We start from the raw sequence: 23,941 nt of genomic DNA on the forward strand, positions 1-23,941 counted from the left end.
TGCGCAAATCTTTTCTCATCCTCAGGAATTCTCTGAGAGATCTCTCAATCTCTCTCTCGCTGCGCGGTGTAGTGTTCTGCTAGTGGCATGGACTGTTGGATCTGTTGTCTGCTCTGTTCAGTCTGAGAAAAACGATCGGAGATCCAGGAGGTGTCTGCTGGACGTGGTGCGCGCCCTCGACGTCGAACGCCGTGTTGTATATATTATTTATATATAGAAAGAAAGGAAAGGAAAAGAACATTTCTGTGTTCACAAATGTGTCAATTTGTGTAAGTGTGTGTGTTTGTGTCTATGCAGTGTGTCTGGTCTAGTGGAATTTGGAAGAAGAAAGGCTATTTGCAATGCCAGAAAAGGCAAAAAATCTGAATATATCCCAATTATATATTAACCAGTATATTGTTTTAAAGAAAACTAATTAATTGCCAATCGAAAAAGCGGAAAATTTTCAATTATTACCAGTGTTTTTTCACGTTGGTGTGCGTCGAGAGTTCTAAATATAAATAAATAGGAAAATCGGCTGTCGGCTAAAGCCGCATTTAAAAATATTTAAAAATTTTCGGTCTAGAGCACCCTAATCCTACAGAGAAAGTCGTCCTGAGAGTGTGTACCCGTACCCCCCGAGCCGGTCCTCTGTCCGCGTGTTGCCCCGGTTTTTTTTGGCTAATTATATAGCGAGAGAGACCTGAACATGGAAACATCGCCAGCAGCAGCCGCCGCTGAAGAGGCTGCCGTCGTAGTAGGTAAGACCCAGACGAAACCGGGAAAGCGAACGATTTCTCCTTTCCCCCCCAACCACGATCTGTTCTGTTCTTCTGGCTGCCCTGCACATGCCCATTCCCGGACAGACAATGGGATCTTATGAGTATTTGTGTGTATTTTTATGGCATGCCACGGGCTCCGACTTTGTCCGTAGCCGTGTCTGTCTGGCTAGTCTTTTAGTAGCGGGGCCCCAGTGCGCGAGTTACGTAATTGTGAAATGTGTATGAGAAATTTTCATAATTGTACGTTGGAAAATGCGCTGCTGCTGCTGGTCATTCTGTCCTCAGCCAAGAACGAGATGTTCCTTAATATTTCAATAGTATTTAGGAATCACATTTGATTATGGTTTCTCAGGCGGAACGGAAAGATTCGACATGGTCGAGAATAGTTCTTCTTGTTTTGCGTGTATGAATATTTGGAACTATTTATAGTGCATATTCGGAATACTCGATGTATTCCGAGGGTATAACGGTCAATATACTTCTTTAGAACAATTACATTTAAATCTCATAAAATCATCAGACTTTTGGAGCTTACAAATTATTTTTCTAAAGAGATAGTGGACCATTATCGACAGAATCCTTTTGGGAAAGCTGCACATTTTAGGGTATCTTATAGTCGAATATAAAGAAGGCAATTGGCGGTGCGCGACTGCCTTGTTGCCGGCAAAAAAAATATGTATGTTTAGTTCTTTCGGGGGAATCTTTGACATTTCTGCAAATATTTCGTATAATTTATCTTTTGTGAAACTTCCTGCGACACCGCAACATAGAAGACGATTAGTCATGCATACTCGTATATTGCTCATGATATTCCTCATTCTCCTTGACAGAACCTCCTGGCCAAGAACCAGTATCGGAAACGATCCAACGCAGACCACCACCCCGCATCACGTTCAGCGATAATTCCAGCTCTTTAATCCGCTGCATTCCCAACGAGCGGGCAACGTTCTTTGTGAAAATCGATTGCGATGAGGATGAGGAGTCCGAAATGCTGCCCTTCAAATTCGAATGGTAAGTCATATCCACGTATAAGTCTTTCAGGTCAGTTCTGTTCTGCCTGTGTCTACCTGTGCACTTGTCGTTGGTGATTCACCCAGACCTTGCCCGTATCCCGTCCGGTCCTAGTGTTCGCCTGGTCTGCATAATAGCAGAATTTTGCGCTTTAACATATGATTTCTCCTTCAAACGCTCTATTGAGCAGAGACTCAGAGAGACAGAGAGATAGAGAGTAGTTCCACCGGCGACTGCGCCACAAGCGCTAGAGCGTTGGCTCTCCTTCGATTGCTGCGTGCTGTGGAATTGCTCAACTTGCTCTATGGGTCTATGGCGTATGGCGCATGGCGCATGGCGCATGGTGTATGGTGTATGGTGTGCCTCAGGCCCATCGAAATGAGCGGACAGTTCCACTTTGACGATCGGCGCATTAACATATCCGTTGCCCAACTGGCAGATATTCGTGTTCGGCCATACGAAAGTTCTATATATACACAGAGAGATCAACGTGTATACGAACGTATAGTGCGTAAATCTGGGGGTGCCCGTGGCGTATACTTAATAAATAACATATATGTATAACGGAATCAATCAAGTTAGTGAGAATTCAAAAGCTTCAAAAGAAAGACATTTCCCAGAAACAATGGGGAAGCAGTAGCTGGTACCAGGTACCTGTCCCATATTTTGCGTGTGGCGGGCCTGAAAACTGTAACGATCGTCTAAATATAGCTGCATTAACAAATCGCATCGGCCTGCGACGCCGTCGCGTTGCCTCCCCCGTCGTCCGTGATTTTTCGGGTTGCGCCAGTGAAATTGTCTCGGGTATTGAACGGAATTCGGTCTGGCGTGCGTCAAAACGTTTCAATTTTATGCCCTAAAAGTGTTGAAAATAGTTTTTCAAACGAAATTGAAAATTACATAATTGACTTGGCTGAGAAAACAAAAAGAGAGAGAAAGAGTCAGTCAGATGTATAGCAATATCCGCGAGAGCATAAATAAATAAATAAATGGCTGGGGTTGGGGCCCAAGCCGATAGAAACACAACACACACAAAAGAAACAAGAAACAATTTGAATGAAAATTCTCGATCTCCGCGATTTTGTGCAAGAAAAACAAACGCGAAAAGAAAACACCTCAGAGAAAAGACAGCGAAACAACAAGTTATTAGCGCTCAACATGAAATACGCATCCCGAAATAAGTTTGGCAAAAAGCCGTCCCGACGCTTTTGCCGTTGTCTAGCTAACTTTTAAATTATTGCGGCCTGAGTCTTCGTCTTCTTGTGAAGTGTTAAATAAGAAAATACGAAAAAAATAAATAAAATTCAATTAATTCTCGCACTGCCGAAAGTTTGAGCATTTATTTATAAACATTCTTGTTTCGGTTCAAAGATATTTTCAGTCATCTTTCTCTTCCATTGTTTTGTTTTATGAGGTTCTGTTTTATTGGTCAATAATCCTGCCAAAATAAATAAATGACGTTTCGATAGATACGCGGGTACGTGTATTATATGTTCATTATACTCTTGGGGATAGTGAGAAGCACGTAGAGAAGCGTGTATTTCCGATCATTTAAAGAATATAGTCATGTGTTGTCGATAAGTAAGCTAGTCCTTTAGTTTGATAGTCAACAAATCTGATATATTGCCCAGGATTGATCGTTCTCATACAACAAGTCTTTGTGAGAGTTTCTTGTTTCTAAAAGCAGACCAAACTTTATGTTTTGTAAATGATTTTACTACAAATTTCAGTTTAAAATCTGATCACTTAATCATATAGCTGTCATATTTACGATCTGGGACTGCAAGAGTGTTGAAGGCATCTAGCCTTCTTTTATGTTTTAAAATTAGACAAATCAATCAATCAAAAGCAAATAGCGAACGAGAACAAGAGAACGAGAACCGAATAGCTGGCGGGGCGGTTATTATTTGAACAGAAATTATAAGCAGGCCCTAGCCAGTCGAACGCCATGGGCAACGGATGTTCCAAATGCTGTCAGTGCAACGAACATAAACAGATCAACGGCACGCTGTCCTCGGCCTCGTCCGTCTACAGGAAAAGGTGAATCCTACATTTTAGCCATACATAAATAGATTTTATTCTTTCTCCCGCTCCGTACTGCCCCTTTACGTCTACTCACACCGGATCATGGCCACTTCTTGGTGTGGCATTAATCTTTCACTTTCAGGAGCCGTGGGGAGATACCCATTGAGAACTCCGATCGCTTTCGGATAACGCAAACCAGCAATGCCGTCCAGCTGGCCGTGGAGCACGTGCAGCGGGAGGATGCCGGGCATTACACGCTGTTCGCACGAACGAAAAGCAACGATGTGGTGCGCAGGCACGTCGAACTCATTGTCGAGGACAGATCGACCGGAGACGATCCGCCTGTGTTCCTGCGGCGCCTGGTCGATCTCTCTGTCAAAGTGGGTACACGAACACGTCTCCTCACCGAAATACGCAGCTCAACAGATCTTAAGGTACACAAAAAAACCAAAACAAATCAAAAACGAAGAAAATGGCCTCTCCGATATACAACTATCGATACTTCATTGTCGACATTTTGCAACACAGTTTTGAGAATAGATAATTTGCAAATCACTTAATTATTATGCAATTTCGCAGCTTACATGGTACAGAAACGACAGGAGAGTGTGTGAGAATGATCGAATTACAGAGATCAACGAGGGCACGTTTCATTACCTGGAAGTGAGCCCCGTGACATTGGATGATGGCGGTCAGTGGATGCTGATGGCGGAAAATTTTGGCGGTCGAAACTCGTGTCTGGGCACTATGAACGTGCTGGTTCCCAAGGCGTACAAGACGCCCGAGTTTGTGGAGGAGCTGCGGGCCGTTCTGACAGAACAGGGAACTGTTTCGCTGGAGTGCAAGGTGGTGGGGGTGCCCACGCCACACTTGCGCTGGTTCAAGGACTCCAAGGAGATCAAGGCTGGCGATATCTTTGCACTGACCGCCAATGCCGATGATCCCACATCTCTCGGGACGTACACCTGCGAGGCGAGGAACTGCATGGGCGTCACCTATTCTAGCTCCAAGGTTCATGTGGTGGGACGCGGCAGTCGGGAGGGCTCTCTAAAGCCAGCGGACAAGTGAGTCGAGTGCAGTACTCTTTAGTGCAGCAACTCTTCAGTGATGTTGATGCTGATTCTGATGCTTCTCTTTCTGCAGCGTTTCGAGCAATGCGCCGCCTCCGATATTCACAAACGAACTGCGGGACATGAGCATCCACATCGGCGAGACAATCATTCTCGGCTGTCAAGGTGAGCAATACGCAGACGTCGTTCGTTTCGTGTCTGATCTCCTGTTGGCCCAGTGCCAAAGCATTTTTGTTTATCTTTCTCTCGAGCACTCGGACACTTGTGGTTCGCACTCGCATTCGTATTCGTATATCTGCGAATATAGTTCAATTCTCGCCGGCGCTTGTTTGTTTTTAGACCACGGCGATCGTGCTCTAGAAACTTGAACTCGATTAAATGGTTGGAATGCCTCAAATGTTGAGGCAGGTCAACAGCATCGCATCACAGTGAGTGCGCGACCAAAACAAAACTGATAATTGCTTTGCTGCCTGCCTACCGAGAGAAGGAAATAAAAAATGCGGAGGCAGTGAGCGACAAACAACAGACAATGTTCTCGCGCCTTTCGCTCTCACCATTGTATCATATCTTTGAGTATGCTAAAATTGTTTTCTTTTCAGTGGTGGTGCCGCCCTGGCCCAAGAGCGTCAGTTGGTACAACACGGATGGACGTGTGGAGACCGCCGAGCGATATAAACTGATTGAAGATGGCCTGGGCGTCTACATGATCGAGATTAAGCCATCGGAGTCCTGCGATGCCGGGGAATGGAAATGTGTGGTCACCAGCTTTGAGGGATGTGTGGGCATCTCCACCTGTGCAGTTAACATGGACAGTGAGTGAAGATTAACGAGAGATTCTTTACGAAATTAATTTTGATAAATTCCTTTACAGTTCCCAGAAACTATCGCAAGCCTCGGTTCATGGAGAGCCTTCGTGCCGTTCTAACTGAAGAGGGTCTTGTCTCCTTTGAGTGTAAAGTGGTGGGCTTCCCAACGCCAGTGCTCAAATGGTTCAAGGATGGCCATGAATTGAAGCCTGGTGATGTTTACCAGCTGACAGGAACCAATTCCCTGGGGACCTACTGCTGCATTGCGCGTAACTGCATGGGAGAGACGAGCAGTACGGCCGTGCTCACTGTGGAGGACATACAAAATCAGCTTACCGATGAGGAGCGCATGGTATTCACGCAACAGAACCAGGCACCCAAGTTTCTGACGGGCCTAAAGAGCACCGATGCCAAAATCAACGAACCCTTCCAGTTCAAGGTGGTGGTGAAGGCCACCCCGGATCCCATACTGTCCTGGTTTCGGGATGAGCTGCCCATCGATCCGAACGACAGATATAATCACTATCGTGGCGAGAACGATGACTGCTGGCTGCTGGACATAAAGGCCGTCGAGTTTGTGGATCAGGCCGAATGGAAGTGTGTTGCCGTCAATGATTTTGGCACCAGCATAACGTCTTGCTTCCTTAAGCTTCAGATACCCCGGCACTATAAGAAGCCTCGCTTCCTCGAGTGTCTGAGAGCGGTGCTCACCGAGGAGGGAGCCGTAAATCTCGAGTGCAAGGTCATTGGCGTGCCCCAGCCGGTGCTCAAGTGGTATAAGGATGGTGTGGAACTGAAACCCGGCGATATTCATCGAATCATCTCTGGCCAGGATGGCACTTGCTGCCTGGGCACGTACACATGCGAGGCCAGGAATTGCATGGGTGTCGTCGCCAGCTCTGCATCGCTGCTGGGCTTTGAGGACGCCCAAAGAAGTCAGAGCCAGGGCCAGAAGAGTGAGCCGCAGCACGAAAACGAGCTGCAGAGGAACTACTCGCTCTCCACAATTCAAGAGGAGCGCACATCCCAGATGTATGAGACGCCCGTTGGGGACATAACCATTGACGAGAAGGGTGATGTGTCATTCTCCTTCGATGGCAAAGAGGTCTCCGTTTCGCTCTACGAAACGCCGGATCTCACCGAGGAGGAGGCCCTCAAAATTGTCGAAATGTATGCAGATCAAATATCTGAGCACGTGACGGAGCACAATATCGTTGAGCTGCCACCGTTGCGCTTTGTCAAGGAGACTTCGCAGTCGGGAAAGCTACTGATGGAGGCTGTTGTCATTGATATAGCGCCCGAGTATTTCAGCCATGAGGAGGATATGCGCACCGAGGCGGATATGGATGACATATCAATTACAGAGATCACAGTGCATGGGTCGTCCGGAAGAGAAGGAAAACTCGACAAAGAGACGCAGCAATATGTGCAAGAATCCTTTGAGAAAATGGAGGAGGAACTGTCGCTGTCGGCCCCCATACGGAAGCGGAAAAAGTCGCGACCCACTGAGACAGATGAGTTCTTCAGCCTGTCCAAGGCCTCGGCATCGGGTAGCCAGGAAGGGGAGGAAGAGACATCGGATCTGCAGACCTTTGCCAGTGCCCAAATGTCCACATCACAGAAGGTGGCCACCCATTCAGCATCTCAGGCCAGTCCGGAGCAGGACCCAGAGTCATTGTCGGCACCAAAGAGGAAAAAGTCCAAGAAGCCATCAGCCGACAGTGATTCATCAAAGACCAATGAGGATGAGGCACGGCTGCAGGACATTTCCGGTGCAGTGGGTGATGGTCTCTTGGTGACCCCAAAATCCCACCCAAAAGCAGTCACCGACGAGAGTGAAATCAATCGAAATCTTATGGCCCTAGTGCCCCTAGCAAAGCTTCTCAAGGTAATTGAGAAATATCTCACGGTAGTGGAGAACGAGGTGGTGGAGCAGTCCACCATGATGATGACGGCGGCTGCCGCAGATCAGAGCATTGCAATCATCCGTAACATTATTGATCCTATCAAGCAAATCGAATCGAAGCTACGCGTCTACTCTGGCGAGACACAGATCGATGGCCTCATCCAGTCCATGGACGAGGACATACGCAAACTCCACATGGGCTTGCAGGTAATTGAAAAGTGTGTGGAGATAGATGAGACTGGGGCAACGCTCATACAGCGCACCAGTGTCTGCATCATTGACAGCGTAGCAGATCAAATGAAGCGGGCCCTGGAAGAGCTGAAAATCGTCAGCCGACGATTTGAGTCGGAGTGCCTAAGGGCACAAATAGAGCTCACCGCCGATGACATCCAGCAGGGGCTGGATATTACCCAGGGCACCATTAAGTCGCAGGCACTGCTTCAGGAGGCACAGGAATTGGAGGCAGCTAAGCATTTTACCGAAGCCGTCGAGAAGATGCAGGATGTGCCCGACTCTGTATCCTTTGCCACCATATCGGAAGCCAATTTGCCCAGCGAAGCGAGCGCTCTCAAGGAGATTTGCCATCCAGTGGCAAGGATACAAGAGGCACTGGAACGTGTGGAGATGGAGCTCTCGCTGGAGGACTCGGAGGAGCAGATCTACAAGAAAGTGCATCAGAAAGTGCTCGAAAGCATTGTGGAGCCCATTAAACAGCTGCAGAGTACCCTGCAGTCCATCGAAGACAAGACCGAATCCCTGGCAGGATCCGAGTCGATGGAGCAGAAAATCAATATGGCCATCCTTGATATTGTAACGCCGCCGCTGTTCGAGCTCAATAAGGGACTCGAGGTTATTCTTAACGAGAAATCTGACAGTGTGGAGGGAGGCATGCTTACAGTTAGCACCGTGGAATCGATGGTGCCGCCCCTGCAGGAGATACAGAATGGCCTGGCGCAGCTAGGACAAGATCTGGAAAGTGGCCAGGCCGCGATGACTGAGGTGGCAGAGCAAGACCTCCGATCCGAGCCCGCACTGGATGTGGCCGATACGCAAAAACTCCTGCAGTCGTTTGCCCAGGCTGTTTTACATTTTGAAACTAACATTGAGAGGATTTCGCCTCGCCTCTCGTCGAATGTGAAAGTCCGCTTGCTAAATCTGAAGGATGAGCTATCGGCATTGATTGGCACCATCCTAGACAGAGATATAACCAGGCATCACGTGGAGCTGCTCGACAGGCTCAAGCGGCCGGTGGATGAACTCAACTACTGTATTCGCCAGACAGAGGTCAAGACTATTTCCGGCTCGTTAGCAGATCTAATTGAGCCACTGAGCATGTTGCAGGATAATACCCAGAAGGGCCATGGCCTGCTACTCATTGCACGAGAGCCCGATCAGCAGGCACTGCAAACGCTCGACAACATTAGAAGCATCATTCGCAACGCAATTATCGATATTGAAGAGCACGAGTTTAAGATTCTTCAGCAAGAGATACAGGAGGATGAACAGCAGGCCTCGCAGCAGCAGGACAAATCATTTAGCGCTTTACGGCGAGTGCTCGAGACAAAAGTCTCCCTTGATGAGGCCATTAGTAACATTGAAACACTGCAGGTGGCATTAAACAAAATGACTGAAAGCCCCAGAGCCAGTGATATTCTCAAGGCATCCGCAAACGAAGCTCAAGTATCGCTTTTGCGTATCCTGCAGATTGCCAAGGGGCTGGCAACCTTCAGCGAGGCGGAGAGTACTCTCGACGTGAACGAGGCAAACACATCCAGACTCTTGTTCGAGTGTGGTAAAAGCTTTGCTGACCTGGCCAGAGCCCTTGATAATCCAGCAGCTCAGTTGGAAGGTGATTTCTTAAATGCCCTTCATCATTTTAGCGAACTTGTTGGCCAACAGAATCAGAGATCAGACGAGAAACTCAGCATAGCCGGTCCGCTCACTAGCCTGATTCAAGTGCTCGAAAGAGTTCACCCTTTGAGGGCATCTGTGGAAGATCTATCGGAAACATTGGACGATGTCTCAGTGCTAAAGTCGATTGCAGAGTCATTGCCCACGGAGCCCGAAGCAGAGCCCTTAAGCGGCGAGAAACCTATACCAAATGTAGGTGCCTTGCTTGCAGACCTAAACCATGGAATAGCTTCGGTTTTATCTTATTGTGAAGACGTTGATGTGACTTCTCTAGCTAGCAATGCTGGCCAGCAGGTCCATGCAGTGAAAGTCAAGATGCAGGCACTACAGAACAGCATCGCTCTGGTGCAGGAGACAAACTTCGTGGAGGCTGCTCATTCTTTGTCGGAGTCCAGTCATCAGGGCACTTTTGCCGAGGCCCTCTGCAGCCTGGAGCGCTGTGTCCTGCATGTGGAGGAGTGTATTGCCCACAGTGGAGTCGAGAATATAAGTGAACTGGAACTTTCAAAACTTAAAACATTGGCCACACAGCTGCGCGATGTAAGGGAATACTGTGAACAGATCGATACTCATGTGTTGGAGCATGCCATCGATTTATCCACGCAGGACGATATCTCGGACCTTAAGACCAGTGGGCATAAGCAAACCGTTTCGGATAACATCCAAGGGGTAGCTGCCGTGGAGGAAGAGCCAATGGTCGAATTTTTTAATATAAAGCAAGGTGTGGCGAGTGGCATCAAACAGCTCGAGGCCTGCCTGGAGGTCACCCAGACCGATGCCAGCAAAGAACTCCAGCAAGTGGGTGAAATAATGGAGCAGCTAAAGTCAGATCTAAAGAGCATTCAAGCCGCCCTTGTCTCGGACAACGATCAGCAGGAAACTGTCTTGGCTCAGGCGAAAATAGCTCGGACCATGTTCAAATTGAAGGAGTGTCTAGTGCACACCTACGAATCGGGACTGGTTGACTCTTTGGAGAATGTGGAGAGTGCTTTCGAGGACATACTACTTTCTTTGCCAGTTCTAGAGACACAATTGGCAGAGGAGATGTTTGGCAAAATCGAGCAAGTCTTCAAGAACTTCGTTGTCCATTGCCAGAGTGCAGAAGCACAGGAGCTTATCACCCTGAAGGCACCCATTGGGAATCTTTTGCATTCCATACAAGCTGTAGCCGCTCAACCCAACGTTGATGTTGATAAATCATCTGCGGTAGTAGTTCAGCTACAGACTAGTCTGATGGCTGCATTCAGAAGTCTCAATGAGGTTAGCGAAGCGGCCAGCAGTGAACTATTGGGTGACCTGCTAAAAACCCAGACCAGCCTGGTGACCGTATTTGATTTCATTGAGAACAACGAGAACTCGATTCGAATCATAGAACTGTTGCAGGAAATCGATTCCATTACTGGTGACTTGAACACCCTGAACCTGATTCCATTTGAACAGACAGTGCCCATAGACATTGGAATGATAATCGAAAACGTATCGTCAGGTAAAGCCTTCCTAACTGAAATCGAGGAGGGACTGCAAGCCAACAATCCCCAAAGCATTCTTTTGCTCGACGAAAACACGGAGGATATTGCTCAGTTGGAAGCAACACTAATTCAAATAGAGAAAGAAATTCTTTGTCAGCCTCAACTAACGCAGATAACCGCACAGCAATTCACTCTCATAGAAACCCTGCAGCTGCAACTGAATAATCTCAAAGAGAAGCTAACAGAACTGAATGTTTCACTTGCTGAACTCCATAAAGAATCGGAATCGGCACAGGAATCAGAAGAGAAAGAGGTCCTTTGGGAAGACACTGAACCCGAAACCAAAAAGCCAAAGGTAATCGATGAACCTATTCCGTCAGCTGAGAAGGATGTCAGGCAAGATGATCAAAATGTAGATAGATATAGATATATATCTGAGACTCCTGGACAGATATCAGAAGAAGAGGTCAAAGGAAGTGGGATGCCAGTTGAAGAACTGCAGGCCGATACTAAAAAAGAAATTCACACCGGGGAGGATGCTGACAAGAAGACACAAAAGTCAGAAACTTTGAAGGAAAAGTTCTTGGATCTATCCAAGGCACTTGCTCTCAACACAAATAGCGAGGCATTGAAATCAATTGTGACAGAAAGCCAAGATATTATCGAAAATATCAGTGATGTTGACAAGGTATCCAAGTCCATTTTTAAATTACGAGAACATATCGTTCACACCTATGACGGAAAGCCAGGAAATGAACAATATGATAAGCAACTCGCGGAAGGGTTTATCGAAGACCTTCTTGCGGCCTGCCCAGACGCTGCTGAGCAACTAATTCACAACTATCTTAAGGAAATTAAGACAAATGTAATTTTAACTAAAGCTTCCATTCAGCTTATCGACGAGAGCGACATGTTCACCAAACCATCCTTGTTGGTGCCGAAACTAGTTAATCTGGAAAGGATTTCTGAGAAAATTCAGTCTACGCAACATTTAGATAAGTCATCTGAAAAGATGATCAGCTTGCAACAGAATCTAATGGACATTTTTATAATACTTGATGACCTACTAGACGAAAAGACGGAAATCTTAAAGCCAAAGATTGATGAAATTAAGACGATTTTGCTCGGCGAGTATGACTATATTGAAAAGAAACAAGGAGATCTTCATACTGCTATTGTCCATGGAAAGATTCACAATGTTACGCAGAAGATGTTGAACATTTGTGAAGATCTGAAAGACTTGATTGGCAAACAAACTCAACATAAGGAAGCAGAAGAAATTACAGAGCCTGAACTTCTTACCAAACAGATATCCGTAGAAAAGGTGGAAGATATCAAGAAACTTGATGAAGAATCAAAACTTTCAGAGGCTAAGACTTTGGAGAAACAATCCATCCAAGAACAGCAACTGGATGATAAGATGCAGACGCACGCTGAAGAGGATGCAGACAAGGCCAAGAAAGCTAAACTCTCTGACGTTCTTTCTGAAAAGATGTCTGAACTCGAAGAGAAAAAACTGGATGAGAAAACACAAAAGAAAGCTGAGGACTATGCCAAAAAAATTACCCAACAGGCAGAAGATTCTGAGGTTGTTGCTGAAAAGATACCCGAAGAAAAGGTTGAAGAAAGCAAGAAGGTCGATGTCAAAGATTCCAAGGCTACGGCACAGAAAGCAAAGGCTCTGGAGAAGCAACAACTCGAGGATAAACAACTCGATGACAAGAAACAGAAACAAACTGAGAAGGATGCCGAAAAGATGGTCCAGAAGGCAGAAGAATCTGAAGTTATTGCTGAAAAAATATCTGAAGAACAGGTAGAAGAAAGCAAGAAGGCCGATGTCAAGGATTCCGAGGCTAAGGTACAGAAAGCAAAGGCACTGGAGAAGCAACAACTCGAGGAGAAACAACTGGATGACAAGAAACACAAGCAAACTGAGAAGGATGCCGAAAAGATGGTCCAGAAGGCAGAAGAATCTGAAGTTATTGCTGAAAAAATATCTGAAGAACAGGTAGAAGAAAGCAAGAAGGCAGATGTCAAGGATGCCGAGGCTAAGGTACAGAAAGCAAAGGCACTGGAGAAGCAAGAACTCGAGGAGAAACAACTGGATGGGAAGAAACAGAAGCAAACTGAGAAGGATGCCGAAAAGATGGTCCAGAAGGCAGAAGAATCTGAGGTTGTTGCTGAAAAAATATCTGACGAACAGGTAGAAGAAAGCAAGAAGGCCGATGTCAAGGATTCCGAGGCTATGGCAGGAAAAGCAAAGGCACTGGAGAAGCAAGAACTCGAGGAGATACAACTGGATGGGAAGAAACAGAAGCAAACTGAGAAGGATGCCGAAAAGATGGTCCAGAAGGCAGAAGAATCTGAGGTTGTTGCTGAAAAAATATCTGACGAACAGGTAGAAGAAAGCAAGAAGGCCGATGTCAAGGTTGCCGAGGCTAAGGCACAGAAAGAAAAGGCACTGGAGAAGCAAGAACTCGAGGAGAAACAACTGGATGGGAAGAAACAGAAGCAAACTGAGAAGGATGCCGAAAAGATGGTCCAGAAGGCAGAAGAATCTGAGGTTGTTGCTGAAAAAATATCTGACGAACAGGTAGAAGAAAGCAAGAAGGCCGATGTCAAGGATTCCGAGGCTATGGCAGGAAAAGCAAAGGCTCTGGAGAAGCAAGAACTCGAGGAGAAACAACTGGATGGGAAGAAAAAGAAGCAAACTGAGAAGGATGCCGAAAAGATGGTCCAGAAGGCAGAAGAATCTGAGGTTGTTGCTGAAAAAATATCTGACGAACATGCAGAAGAAAGCAAGAAGGCAGATGTCAAGGATGCCGAGGCTAAGGCACAGAAAGGAAAGGCACTGGAGAAGCAAGAACTCGAGGAGAAACAACTGGATGGGAAGAAACAGAAGCAAACTGAGAAGGATGCCGAAAATATGGTCCAGAAGGCAGAAGAATCTGAGGTTGTTGCTGAAAAAATATCTGACGAACAGGTAGAAGAAAGCAAGAAGGCCGATGTCAAGGTTGCCGAGGCTAAGGCACAAAAAGAAAAGGCACTGGAGAAGCAAGAACTCGAGGATAAACAACTGGATGAGAAGAAAGAGAAGCAAACTGAGAAGGATGCCGAAAAGATGGTCCAGAAGGCAGAAGAATCTGAGGTTGTTGCTGAAAAAATATCTGAAGAAAAACTTGAAGAAAGCAAGAAGGCAGATGTCAAGGATGCCGAGGCTAAGGCACAGATAGCAAAGTCTCTGGAGAAGCAAGAACTCGAGGAGAAACAACTGGATGAGAAGAAACAGAAGCAAACTGAGAAGGGTGCCGAAAAGATGGTCCAGAAGGCAGAAGAATCTGAGGTTGTTGCTGAAAAAATATCTGAAGAAAAACTTGAAGAAAGCAAGAAGGCAGATGTCAAGGATGCCGAGGCTAAGGCACAGAAAGCAAAGGCTCTGGAGAAGCAAGAAATCGAGGAGAAACAACTGGATGAGAAGAAACAGAAGCAAACTGAGAAGGATGCCGAAAAGATGGTCCAGAAGGCAGAAGGATCTGAGGTTGTTGCTGAAAAAATATCTGAAGAAAAACTTGAAGAAAGCAAGAAGGCAGATGTCAAGGATGCCGAGGCTAAGGCACAGAAAGCAAAGGCTCTGGAGAAGCAAGAAATCGAGGAGAAACAACTGGATGAGAAGAAACAGAAGCAAACTGAGAAGGATGCCGAAAAGATGGTCCAGAAGGCAGAAGGATCTGAGGTTGTTTCTGAAAAAATATCTGAAGAAAAACTTGAAGAAAGCAAAAAGGCAGATGTCAAGGATGCCGAGGCTAAGGCACAGAAAGCAAAGTCTTTGGAGAAGCAACAACTCGAGGAGAAACTACTGGATGACAAGAAACAGAAGCAAACTGAGAAGGATGCCGAAAAGATGGTCCAGAAGGCAGAAGGATCTGAGGTTGTTGCTGAAAAAATATCTGAAGAAAAACTTGAAGAAAACAAGAAGGCAGATGTCAAGGATGTCGAGGCTAAGGCACAGATAGCAAAGGCTCTGGAGAAGCAAGAACTCGAGGAGAAACAACTGGATGACAAGAAACAGAAGCAAACTGAGAAGGATGCCGAAAAGATGGCCCAGAAGGCAGAAGGATCTGAGGTTGTTGCTGAAAAAATATCTGAAGAAAAACTTGAAGAAAGCAAGAAGGCTGATGTCAAGGATGCCGAGGCTAAGGCACAGAAAGCAACGGCTCTGGAGAAGCAAGAAATCGAGGAGAAACAACTGGATGAGAAGAAACGGAAGCAAACTGAGAAGGATGCCGAAAAGATGGTCCAGAAGGCAGAAGAATCTGAGGTTGTTGCTGAAAAAATATCTGACGAACAGGTAGAAGAAATCAAGAAGGCCGATGTCAAGGTTGCCGAGGCTAAGGCGCAGAAAGAAAAGGCACTGGAAAAGCAAGAACTCGAGGAGATACAACTGGATGAGAAGAAAGAGAAGCAAACTGAGAAGGATGCCGAAAAGATGGTCCAGAAGGCAGAAGAATCTGAGGTTGTTGCTGAAAAAATATCTGAAGAAAAACTTGAAGAAAGCAAGAAGGCCGATGTCAAGGATTCCGAGGCTAAGGCACAGAAAGCAAAGTCTTTGGAGAAGCAACAACTCGAGGAGAAACAACTGGATGACAAGAAACAGAAGCAAACTGAGAAGGATGCCGAAAAGATGGCCCAGAAAGGGGAGGTATCCGAAGCTCTGACTGAAAAGGTTTCTGACGAACCGACAGAAGAAATAATCAAAACTATTGTTACGGATCCGACATCCAAGCCTCAAGGGACAAAGGCTTTGGACAAACAGTCTGTCTCAGCAAAACAACTGAATGAGATCAAGCAAAAGCAGGATGAGAAGGACGTAGAAAAAGCCAAGAAAGCAGACGTTTCTGAAGAACCCCAAGAACAATCGGTTTTGGAGAGGCAATTTAACGAGGAACAAGAAGTGGTTGAAAAAAGGCTAAAGCAGGTTGAGACAGAAGCTGATAAGAAGGCCCAAAGTCTAGATACTTTAAAGGAAAAGTTATTGATTATATCCCAGGCGGTTGCTCTCGGCATACATAACGAGGCATTCCAATCAATTGTAACAGAAAGCCAAGATATTATCGAAAATCTCAGTGATGTTGACAAGGTAGCCAAGTCCATTTTTAAATTACGAGAACATATCGTTCACACCTATGACGGAAAGCCAGGCAATGAACAATATGATAAGCAACTCGCGGAAGAGTTTATCGAAGACCTTCTTGCGGCCTGCCCAGACGCTGCTGAGCAACTAATTCACAACTATCTTAAGGAAATTAAGACAAATGTAATTTTAACTAAAGCTTCCATTCAGCTTATCGACGAGAGCGACATGATCACCAAACCATCCTTGTTGGTGCCGAAACTAGTTAGTCTGGAAAGGATTTCTGAGAAAATTCAGTCTACGCAACATTTAGATAAGTCATCTGAAAAGATGATCAGCTTGCAACAGAATCTAATGGACATTTTTATAATACTTGATGACCTACTAGACGAAAAGACGGAAATCTTAAAGCCAAAGATTGATGAAATTAAGACGATTTTGCTCGGCGAGTATGACTATATTGAAAAGAAACAAGGAGATCTTCATACTGCTATTGTCCATGGAAAGATTCACAATGTTACGCAGAAGATGTTGAACATTTGTGAAGATCTGAAAGACTTGATTGGCAAACAAAGTCAACATAAGGAAGCAGAAGAAATTACAGAGCCTGAACTTCTTACCAAACAGATATCCGTAGAAAAGGTGGAAGATATCAAGAAACTTGATGAAGAATCAAAACTTTCAGAGGCTAAGACTTTGGAGAAACAATCCATCCAAGAACAGCAACTGGATGATAAGATGCAGACGCACGCTGAAGAGGATGCAGACAAGGCCAAGAAAGCTAAACTCTCTGACGTTCTTTCTGAAAAGATGTCTGAACTCGAAGAGAAACAACTGGATGAGAAAACACAAAAGAAAGCTGCGGACTATGCCAAAAAAATTACCCAACAGGCAGACGATTCTGAGGTTGTTGCTGAAAAGATACCCGAAGAAAAGGTTGAAGAAAGCAAGAAGGTCGATGTCAAAGATTCCAAGGCTACGGCACAGAAAGCAAAGGCTCTGGAGAAGCAACAACTCGAGGATAAACAACTCGATGACAAGAAACAGAAACAAACTGAGAAGGATGCCGAAAAGATGGTCCAGAAGGCAGAAGAATCTGAAGTTATTGCTGAAAAAATATCTGAAGAACAGGTAGAAGAAAGCAAGAAGGCCGATGTCAAGGATTCCGAGGCTAAGGTACAGAAAGCAAAGGCACTGGAGAAGCAACAACTCGAGGAGAAACAACTGGATGACAAGAAACACAAGCAAACTGAGAAGGATGCCGAAAAGATGGTCCAGAAGGCAGAAGAATCTGAAGTTATTGCTGAAAAAATATCTGAAGAACAGGTAGAAGAAAGCAAGAAGGCAGATGTCAAGGATGCCGAGGCTAAGGCACAGAAAGGAAAGGCACTGGAGAAGCAAGAACTCGAGGAGATACAACTGGATGGGAAGAAACAGAAGAAAACTGAGAAGGATGCCGAAAAGATGGCCCAGAAGGCAGAAGGATCTGAGGTTGTTGCTGAAAAGAAATCCAAAGAGGAGGTTGAAGAAAACAAGAAGGCCGATGTCAAGGTTTCCGAGGCTAAGGCACAGAAAGCAAAGGCTCTGGAGAAGCAACAACTCGAGGAGAAACAACTTGAGGACAAGAAACAGAAGCAAACTGAGAAGGATGCCGAAAAGATGTCCCAGGAGGCAGAAGGATCTGAGGTTGTTGCTGAAAAGAAATCCAAAGAGGAGGTTGAAAAAAACAAGAAGGCCGATGTCAAGGATTCCGAGGCTATGGCAGGAAAAGCAAAGGCTCTGGAGAAGCAACAACTCGAGGAGAAACAACTTGAGGACAAGAAACAGAAGCAAACTGAGAAGGATGCCGAAAAGATGGCCCAGGAGGCAGAAGGATCTGAGGTTGTTGCTGAAAAGAAATCCAAAGAGGAGGTTGAAAAAAACAAGAAGGCCGATGTCAAGGATTCCGAGGCTAAGGCCCAGAAGGCAGAGGCGTTGGAGAAGCAAGAGCTCGAGGAGAAACAACTGGATGAGAAGAAGCAGAAACAAACTGAGAAGGATGCCGAAAAGATGGTCCAGAAGGCAGAAGAATCTGAGGTTATTGCTGAAAAAATATCTAAAGAACAGGTAGAAGAAAACAAGAAGGCAGATGTCAAGGATTCCAAGGCTAGGTCACAGAAAGCAAAGGCTCTGGAGAAGCATCAACTTGAGGAGAAACAACTGGATGAGAAGAAACAGAAGCAAACTGAGAAGGATGCTGAAAAGATGGCCCAGAAGGCAGAAGGATCTGAGGTTGTTGCTGAAAAGAAATCCAAAGAGGAGGTTGAAAAAAACAAGAAGGCCGATGTCAAGGATTCCGAGGCTAAGGCCCAGAAAGCAGAGGCGTTGGAGAAGCAAGAGCTCGAGGAGAAACAACTGGATGAGAAGAAGCAGAAACAAACTGAGAAGGATGCCGAAAAGATGGTCCAGAAGGCAGAAGAATCTGAGGTTATTGCTGAAAAAATATCTAAAGAACAGGTAGAAGAAAGCAAGAAGGCAGATGTCAAGGATTCCAAGGCTAGGTCACAGAAAGCAAAGGCTCTGGAGAAGCATCAACTTGAGGAGAAACAACTGGATGAGAAGAAACAGAAGCAAACTGAGAAGGATGCTGAAAAGATGGCCCAGAAGGCAGAAGGATCTGATGTTGTTGCTGAAAAGAAATCCAAAGAGGAGGTTGAAAAAAACAAGAAGGCCGATGTCAAGGATTCCGAGGCTAAGGCCCAGAAAGCAGAGGCGTTGGAGAAGCAAGAGCTCGAGGAGAAACAACTGGATGAGAAGAAGCAGAAACAAACTGAGAAGGATGCCGAAAAGATGGTCCAGAAGGCAGAAGAATCTGAGGTTATTGCTGAAAAAATATCTAAAGAACAGGTAGAAGAAAGCAAGAAGGCAGATGTCAAGGATTCCAAGGCTAGGTCACAGAAAGCAAAGGCTCTGGAGAAGCATCAACTTGAGGAGAAACAACTGGATGAGAAGAAACAGAAGCAAACTGAGAAGGATGCCGAAAAGATGGTCCAGAAGGCAGAGGAATCTGAGGTTATTGCTGAAAAAACATCTGAAGAACAGGTTGAAGAAAGCAAGAAAGCGGATGTTAGGGATTCCAAGGCTAAGGTACAGAAAGCAATGGCGTTGGAGAAGCAAAAACTCGAGGAGAAACCACTGGATGACAAGAAACAGAAGCAAACTGAGAAGGATGCCGAAAATACTGTCCAGAAGTCAGAAGAATCTGAGGTTGTTACTGAAAAGATGTTCGAAGAAAAGTTAAAAGAAGTCACGAAGACGGATGCCCCGGAGAAACTGGATTACAAGAAACAAAAGCCGACTGAGAAGGAAGCCGAACACGACTCTAAGAAAGTGGAAGTAATCGAGGCCGTTGAGGTGAAGACATCCGAGAAAGTCTCAATAGAGACAGCTCATAGATCAGAATCAAGAAAAATTGTTTCTGAAGACAATATTATTGACGAAAGAAAACCTAGCTCTCAATGTGATGTTGAGAGAAATCAAAGAGTGGATGAACCTGCTGACGCCATTAGTACGCGATCCTATAAATCAATGGACTCGGAGTACAAGGATAGAAAGGAATCACGTAGTGCTAAGCGTAAACCCACCGTGGACATACAGTTAACCAATCGAAATACGGCGTCGGGCAGTGATCTTAAGTTGACCTGCGGGCTATCTGGACACGATATGAGGGTGGAGTGGTTTAAGCAGAACACTCCGATCGAGAATGGGGCCAAGTACAGGAAAACATTGAACGACGGCCTCTCGTGCCTTGAAATTAAATCGGCCGAACTAAATGATTCTGGCATCTACCGCTGCATAGCGTCCAACCAAAATGGAGAAGTCGAAACTAGCTGTCTTGTGACTATATACGAAGCACCTTCGAGCAAATTTGGCACCCCGCCAATATTTACACGCAACATTCGAGGTAAGTGGCGGCAATCATGCCCTGTTCTACCTATTCTACCTAGTGATCTAATGCCCGAATTTAAAACTCAATTAAAGTGAAATATTTCAATTCTTTGCATTTATGCATCTTGACTTGGCATACACGTACACATTTATTGTATAAGGTATAAAGTAAATAGGCATAGTATATAGGAAGCAAGTGTGTGTAAGGCTGCTCTTGACTAAGTACTAATTATATTATATTATATTTATATAATACATACTATGCAGGTATATATTTGGCTTGAGAAATATTTTGTCAATTGAGAGTACAAAAATCTCCTGAGAAAAGGAATGCATAGTGTTTCCGGTTTACACTCCAATGATAATCGCACGACAAAGGGTGTGGCGCCTAAATAGGCAACGCCTCATGTCGAATAGTAACAACCCAGAACAACTAATAATAATAATAACTTTTAATTTGCGTGTATTCCTTGGGCATTGACTAATAAAAAACTCAACAAATCGTTCTACACTTTCGGTTCGCAAATATGGCATGTGTTGAGATTTGAAGGTAAATAAGGCATCACGGAGGTCCATCATTATCATAGCATTTAAATAGAAACCTATTTAAATAGATCGTTTAATTCGAATGGCAGCCGCGCGCCGCCTCATTTATATAATTGAATTTGCATTTGCATTTACTGCCTGCATTCATTAAAAGTGGAAAAGTATTTAAATAGAAATGCATTTTGGCACTGAATGTTGCATGTGTGTGCTCGTGTGATTGTGCGAACACTTCTCGGCGAAACAAAACAGAATTCGTAAAATAGTTTCTAGCATAACAATTGATTGGGAATGAGGATCAGATCGGAACAGATTGGTTCGGTTCGATGCGATTCGAGAAGGAATGTATTTTCGAATATTTCACCACGTTCGGTGACAGTCGTGAATCTTCTTTTGCTTCGAGCGGACGTCTCACGTCCTAAAAAACTATCGATCGAACCGTTGCGGGCTATATAGTATATAAAGTCGGACGGATATAATTTTTATCGGTTTAACATAACGAACTCCATTCCCTCGTTATCCTTCCATAAAACACCTTTCAAAAAAAGGTCCGAGACCAATAAAAATGGGAGAAACGGATGGAGATATCGAGCCACGGGCATCTGCCGAACCAGATGCGCCAGCAGCCCAGGACACCTTGCAGGTGCCAACGCAAAAAAAGCGAAAACTCAAATCACCAACTCCGGGAAGCTTACGCGGACGCAGCTCCACGCCGATACACGGCCGGAGTCAGACACCGTTCACCCTCTATATGACCCGACGCAGTGCCACGCCCTCGACGTGGCGCAGCATTACGCCGTTCCTGAATCGCGAGGAGAAGGAGAAGACTCCTTTCGAATTGGGGCGGGACATAAAGAGCCAGACCACGTGCAACATTGCCGTTTTCGATCGCGCCCTCGTCATGGATATCTCCGAGCCGTTGGATGTGCAGAAGCCCGTGCGTTACATAACATCTGACTTGTCGGTAATCGATCGCGCTGCCGTAATGGATGTGTCCAACGTTGAGGTTATCTACGTCGTGGAAGAGTACGAAGAGTTCGATGAGGAGGAGATCCTCGAGGAGGTGAAGCCCAAGAAGAAGGAGAAGAAGGCCAGGAAGCCCCGTGTCGCGCGCAAGTCCGTCGACATGACATCGGACAGCGAAGATATTGTTGACGGCCTCGATGATCGGGAGGACAGTTTGGATCTCGACGATGACGAGCCCGTCAAGAAGGGCAAGAAGAAGGCTCCTCCCAAGAAGAAGGAGAAGAAGGAGAAGTCACCCAGTCCGAAATTGAGCTTGAAGCTAGAGATTGGCGGCGGCCAGAAGGCTAGCAAGAAGATGTTCGAGCAGCAGCAGCAGGCGGGACCCAAGCCACCGCCAAAGAAGAGCAAGATGGTGCTCCAAATGGAGGAGCAGGCCAAGGCGGCTGCCAAGGCCGCCGAAGAGGAGGCCAACCGGGCGAAGCCTAAGGGCGAGACCTTTGAGGAGCGGCAGAAACGTCTGCAGGCCGAGAAGGAGGAGCAGGAGGAGCAGGAACGCCTGGAGGCCGAGCAGCGGGCACTGGAGGAGGCCGAGGAGGAAGAGGAGCCACCAGAGGAGGGCGAGGATGGCACCGAGGCTGGCTACGGAGACGAGGAAAACGAATACCCCGACGAGAATGCTGAAGAAAATCCCGAAGATCTCGCCGAAGAAGAGGAGGACGTAGTGGTCGACTTGAAGAAAGAGAAACGTCGTGGCAGCGACTCCTCCGATGACTTCGTTCGTCCCGATCCCCACGAGGAGGAGCGCTGGCAGCGCATCGCCGCCATCGAGGGCGAGGAGTTCATGCAGCAGATGCGCAAGTACAGCATGGCCAAGCGCATCAGCGAAAAGGAGCGCGACGCCGACTGGCAGAATCGCCGGGAGCAGGGTCGCCGGCCCAAGTTTATAAATTTCCTCTCTGATCGCACGGTCGAGTGCGGCCAGAGTGTGCGCCTGGCCTGTGCCGTTGATGGCCCCGAGCTATCAGCCAAGTGGTTCAAGGACCGCCGGCAGCTTGAGCGCGATGGTTGCCATCGCATCTCGAACAACAACAATATCCTTGTCCTAGAGGTGCTCAACACAAACATCCTGGACTCTGGCGAGTATTCGTGCGTGATTTCGAACCAGAACGACGAGGTGACCTCCTCGTGCATTGTCACCGTCTACGAGGTGTTTAAGGATGAACCGAAACCACCCACCATTCAGTATATCAAAGGTATATGTCGGCGAGTGAGCGTGCTCGGTTTTTGGTTCGCCTTCGCGTTCGCGTTCGCCTTTGGTGCATCCCTAAGTTCTGTGCTGTAGCTTTTCTTTGCCTCTTCCAGAGTACTATCATTTGCGCGACGATGAGCTGACCATCGAGTGCCATGTCCATGGTGTGCCCCGACCGGTCATCACATGGTGGCGCGGTGCCTTCCAGGTGAAGCCTAGCTACAAGTTCACCATGCTGGAGGAGGCGCACGGTGTCTGCAAGCTGCTGATCTATAAGCCCGGCAACAAGGACGGCGGTATCTACACTCTGAAGGCTATCAATTCCATCGGCGAGGTTCAGATCAATCACACTGTGGAGGTGGCCAAGAATCTGCACTACCATGTCCCGGGCATCTTCCATGCCCGCGACAGGATCCAGCTGGACAGCTTGAAGCATGCCAAGAGGCAAATGGATGCGGCCCTCAAGTCCATGGCCGAGTCGGATCAGAGGCGTGCCGAGGCGGAGGCCGAACAGGCGCGCCTCCGACCAGTGCGTCCCTCCCCAGAGCCACTGGTCCCTGCTAAGCAGAAGCTCTCGTTTGCCACTCAGCTTCGTGATCGCATGGCTCTTGAGGGGTCCACCATTAAGTTTGTGGCCACTGTCATTGGACCCTCGCCCAGCACCCGCTGGATGAAGGACGACAAGTGGGTGGTGGTTGGTGGCAACATCAAGAACCTGTCGGAGGAGGGCAAAGCAATTCTAGCGATCGAGAATGCCACCACTGCCGACTCGGGCGTCTACAAGTGCGTGGCCAAGAACGAACTCAGCGAAATCGAAACCTCTTGCTACTTCAAAGTGTATGCGGCACAAACCGATGGCGACGAATCGGAGCCCATATTCGCCCTGCCCCTGCGAGGTATTTGCTCTTCTCTCAATGTTGCACTCTATATCGTGGATGTCTTTACTCTGTGGATATACTATGTCCCTAAGTGTTCTGGTTACACGACTGCTATATGTGCTATATGTGTGTGTGACGTGTGTGTATTGTGATGTCCGACGATCGCGATTGAGGTCGTCCGTGTACGAAAATAGATGAATTGATTGATTGGATTGCATTTGCATTCTCCTTAGATGTATATCATGCCTCGCAGAACGATTTAATTATCGATACGAAGGTGCGCGGCAA

At 46.5% G+C, this 23,941-nt stretch overlaps 1 protein-coding gene across 1 annotated transcript; it reads left to right on the forward strand.

Annotated features, from left to right (window-relative positions):
* The first annotated feature begins 3,661 nt into the window (after positions 1-3,661).
* On the forward strand, positions 3,662-23,789 carry LOC6601354 (titin). The gene is made up of 11 exons (XM_026985657.1): positions 3,662-3,812; positions 3,940-4,231; positions 4,377-4,861; positions 4,941-5,032; positions 5,467-5,679; positions 5,739-15,934; positions 16,301-20,033; positions 21,109-22,041; positions 22,222-22,779; positions 22,889-23,671; positions 23,746-23,789. The coding sequence occupies exons 1-11, from the start codon at positions 3,721-3,723 to the stop codon at positions 23,787-23,789; spliced, it is 17,421 nt and encodes a 5,806-aa protein (XP_026841458.1). The 5' UTR covers positions 3,662-3,720.
* Positions 23,790-23,941: the final 152 nt, after the last annotated feature.

This window comes from Drosophila persimilis, unplaced genomic scaffold, assembly GCF_003286085.1.
Source record: "Drosophila persimilis strain 14011-0111.01,24,50 unplaced genomic scaffold, DperRS2 tig00000002-arrow-pilon, whole genome shotgun sequence".
NCBI classification, from domain to species: domain Eukaryota; kingdom Metazoa; phylum Arthropoda; class Insecta; order Diptera; family Drosophilidae; genus Drosophila; species Drosophila persimilis.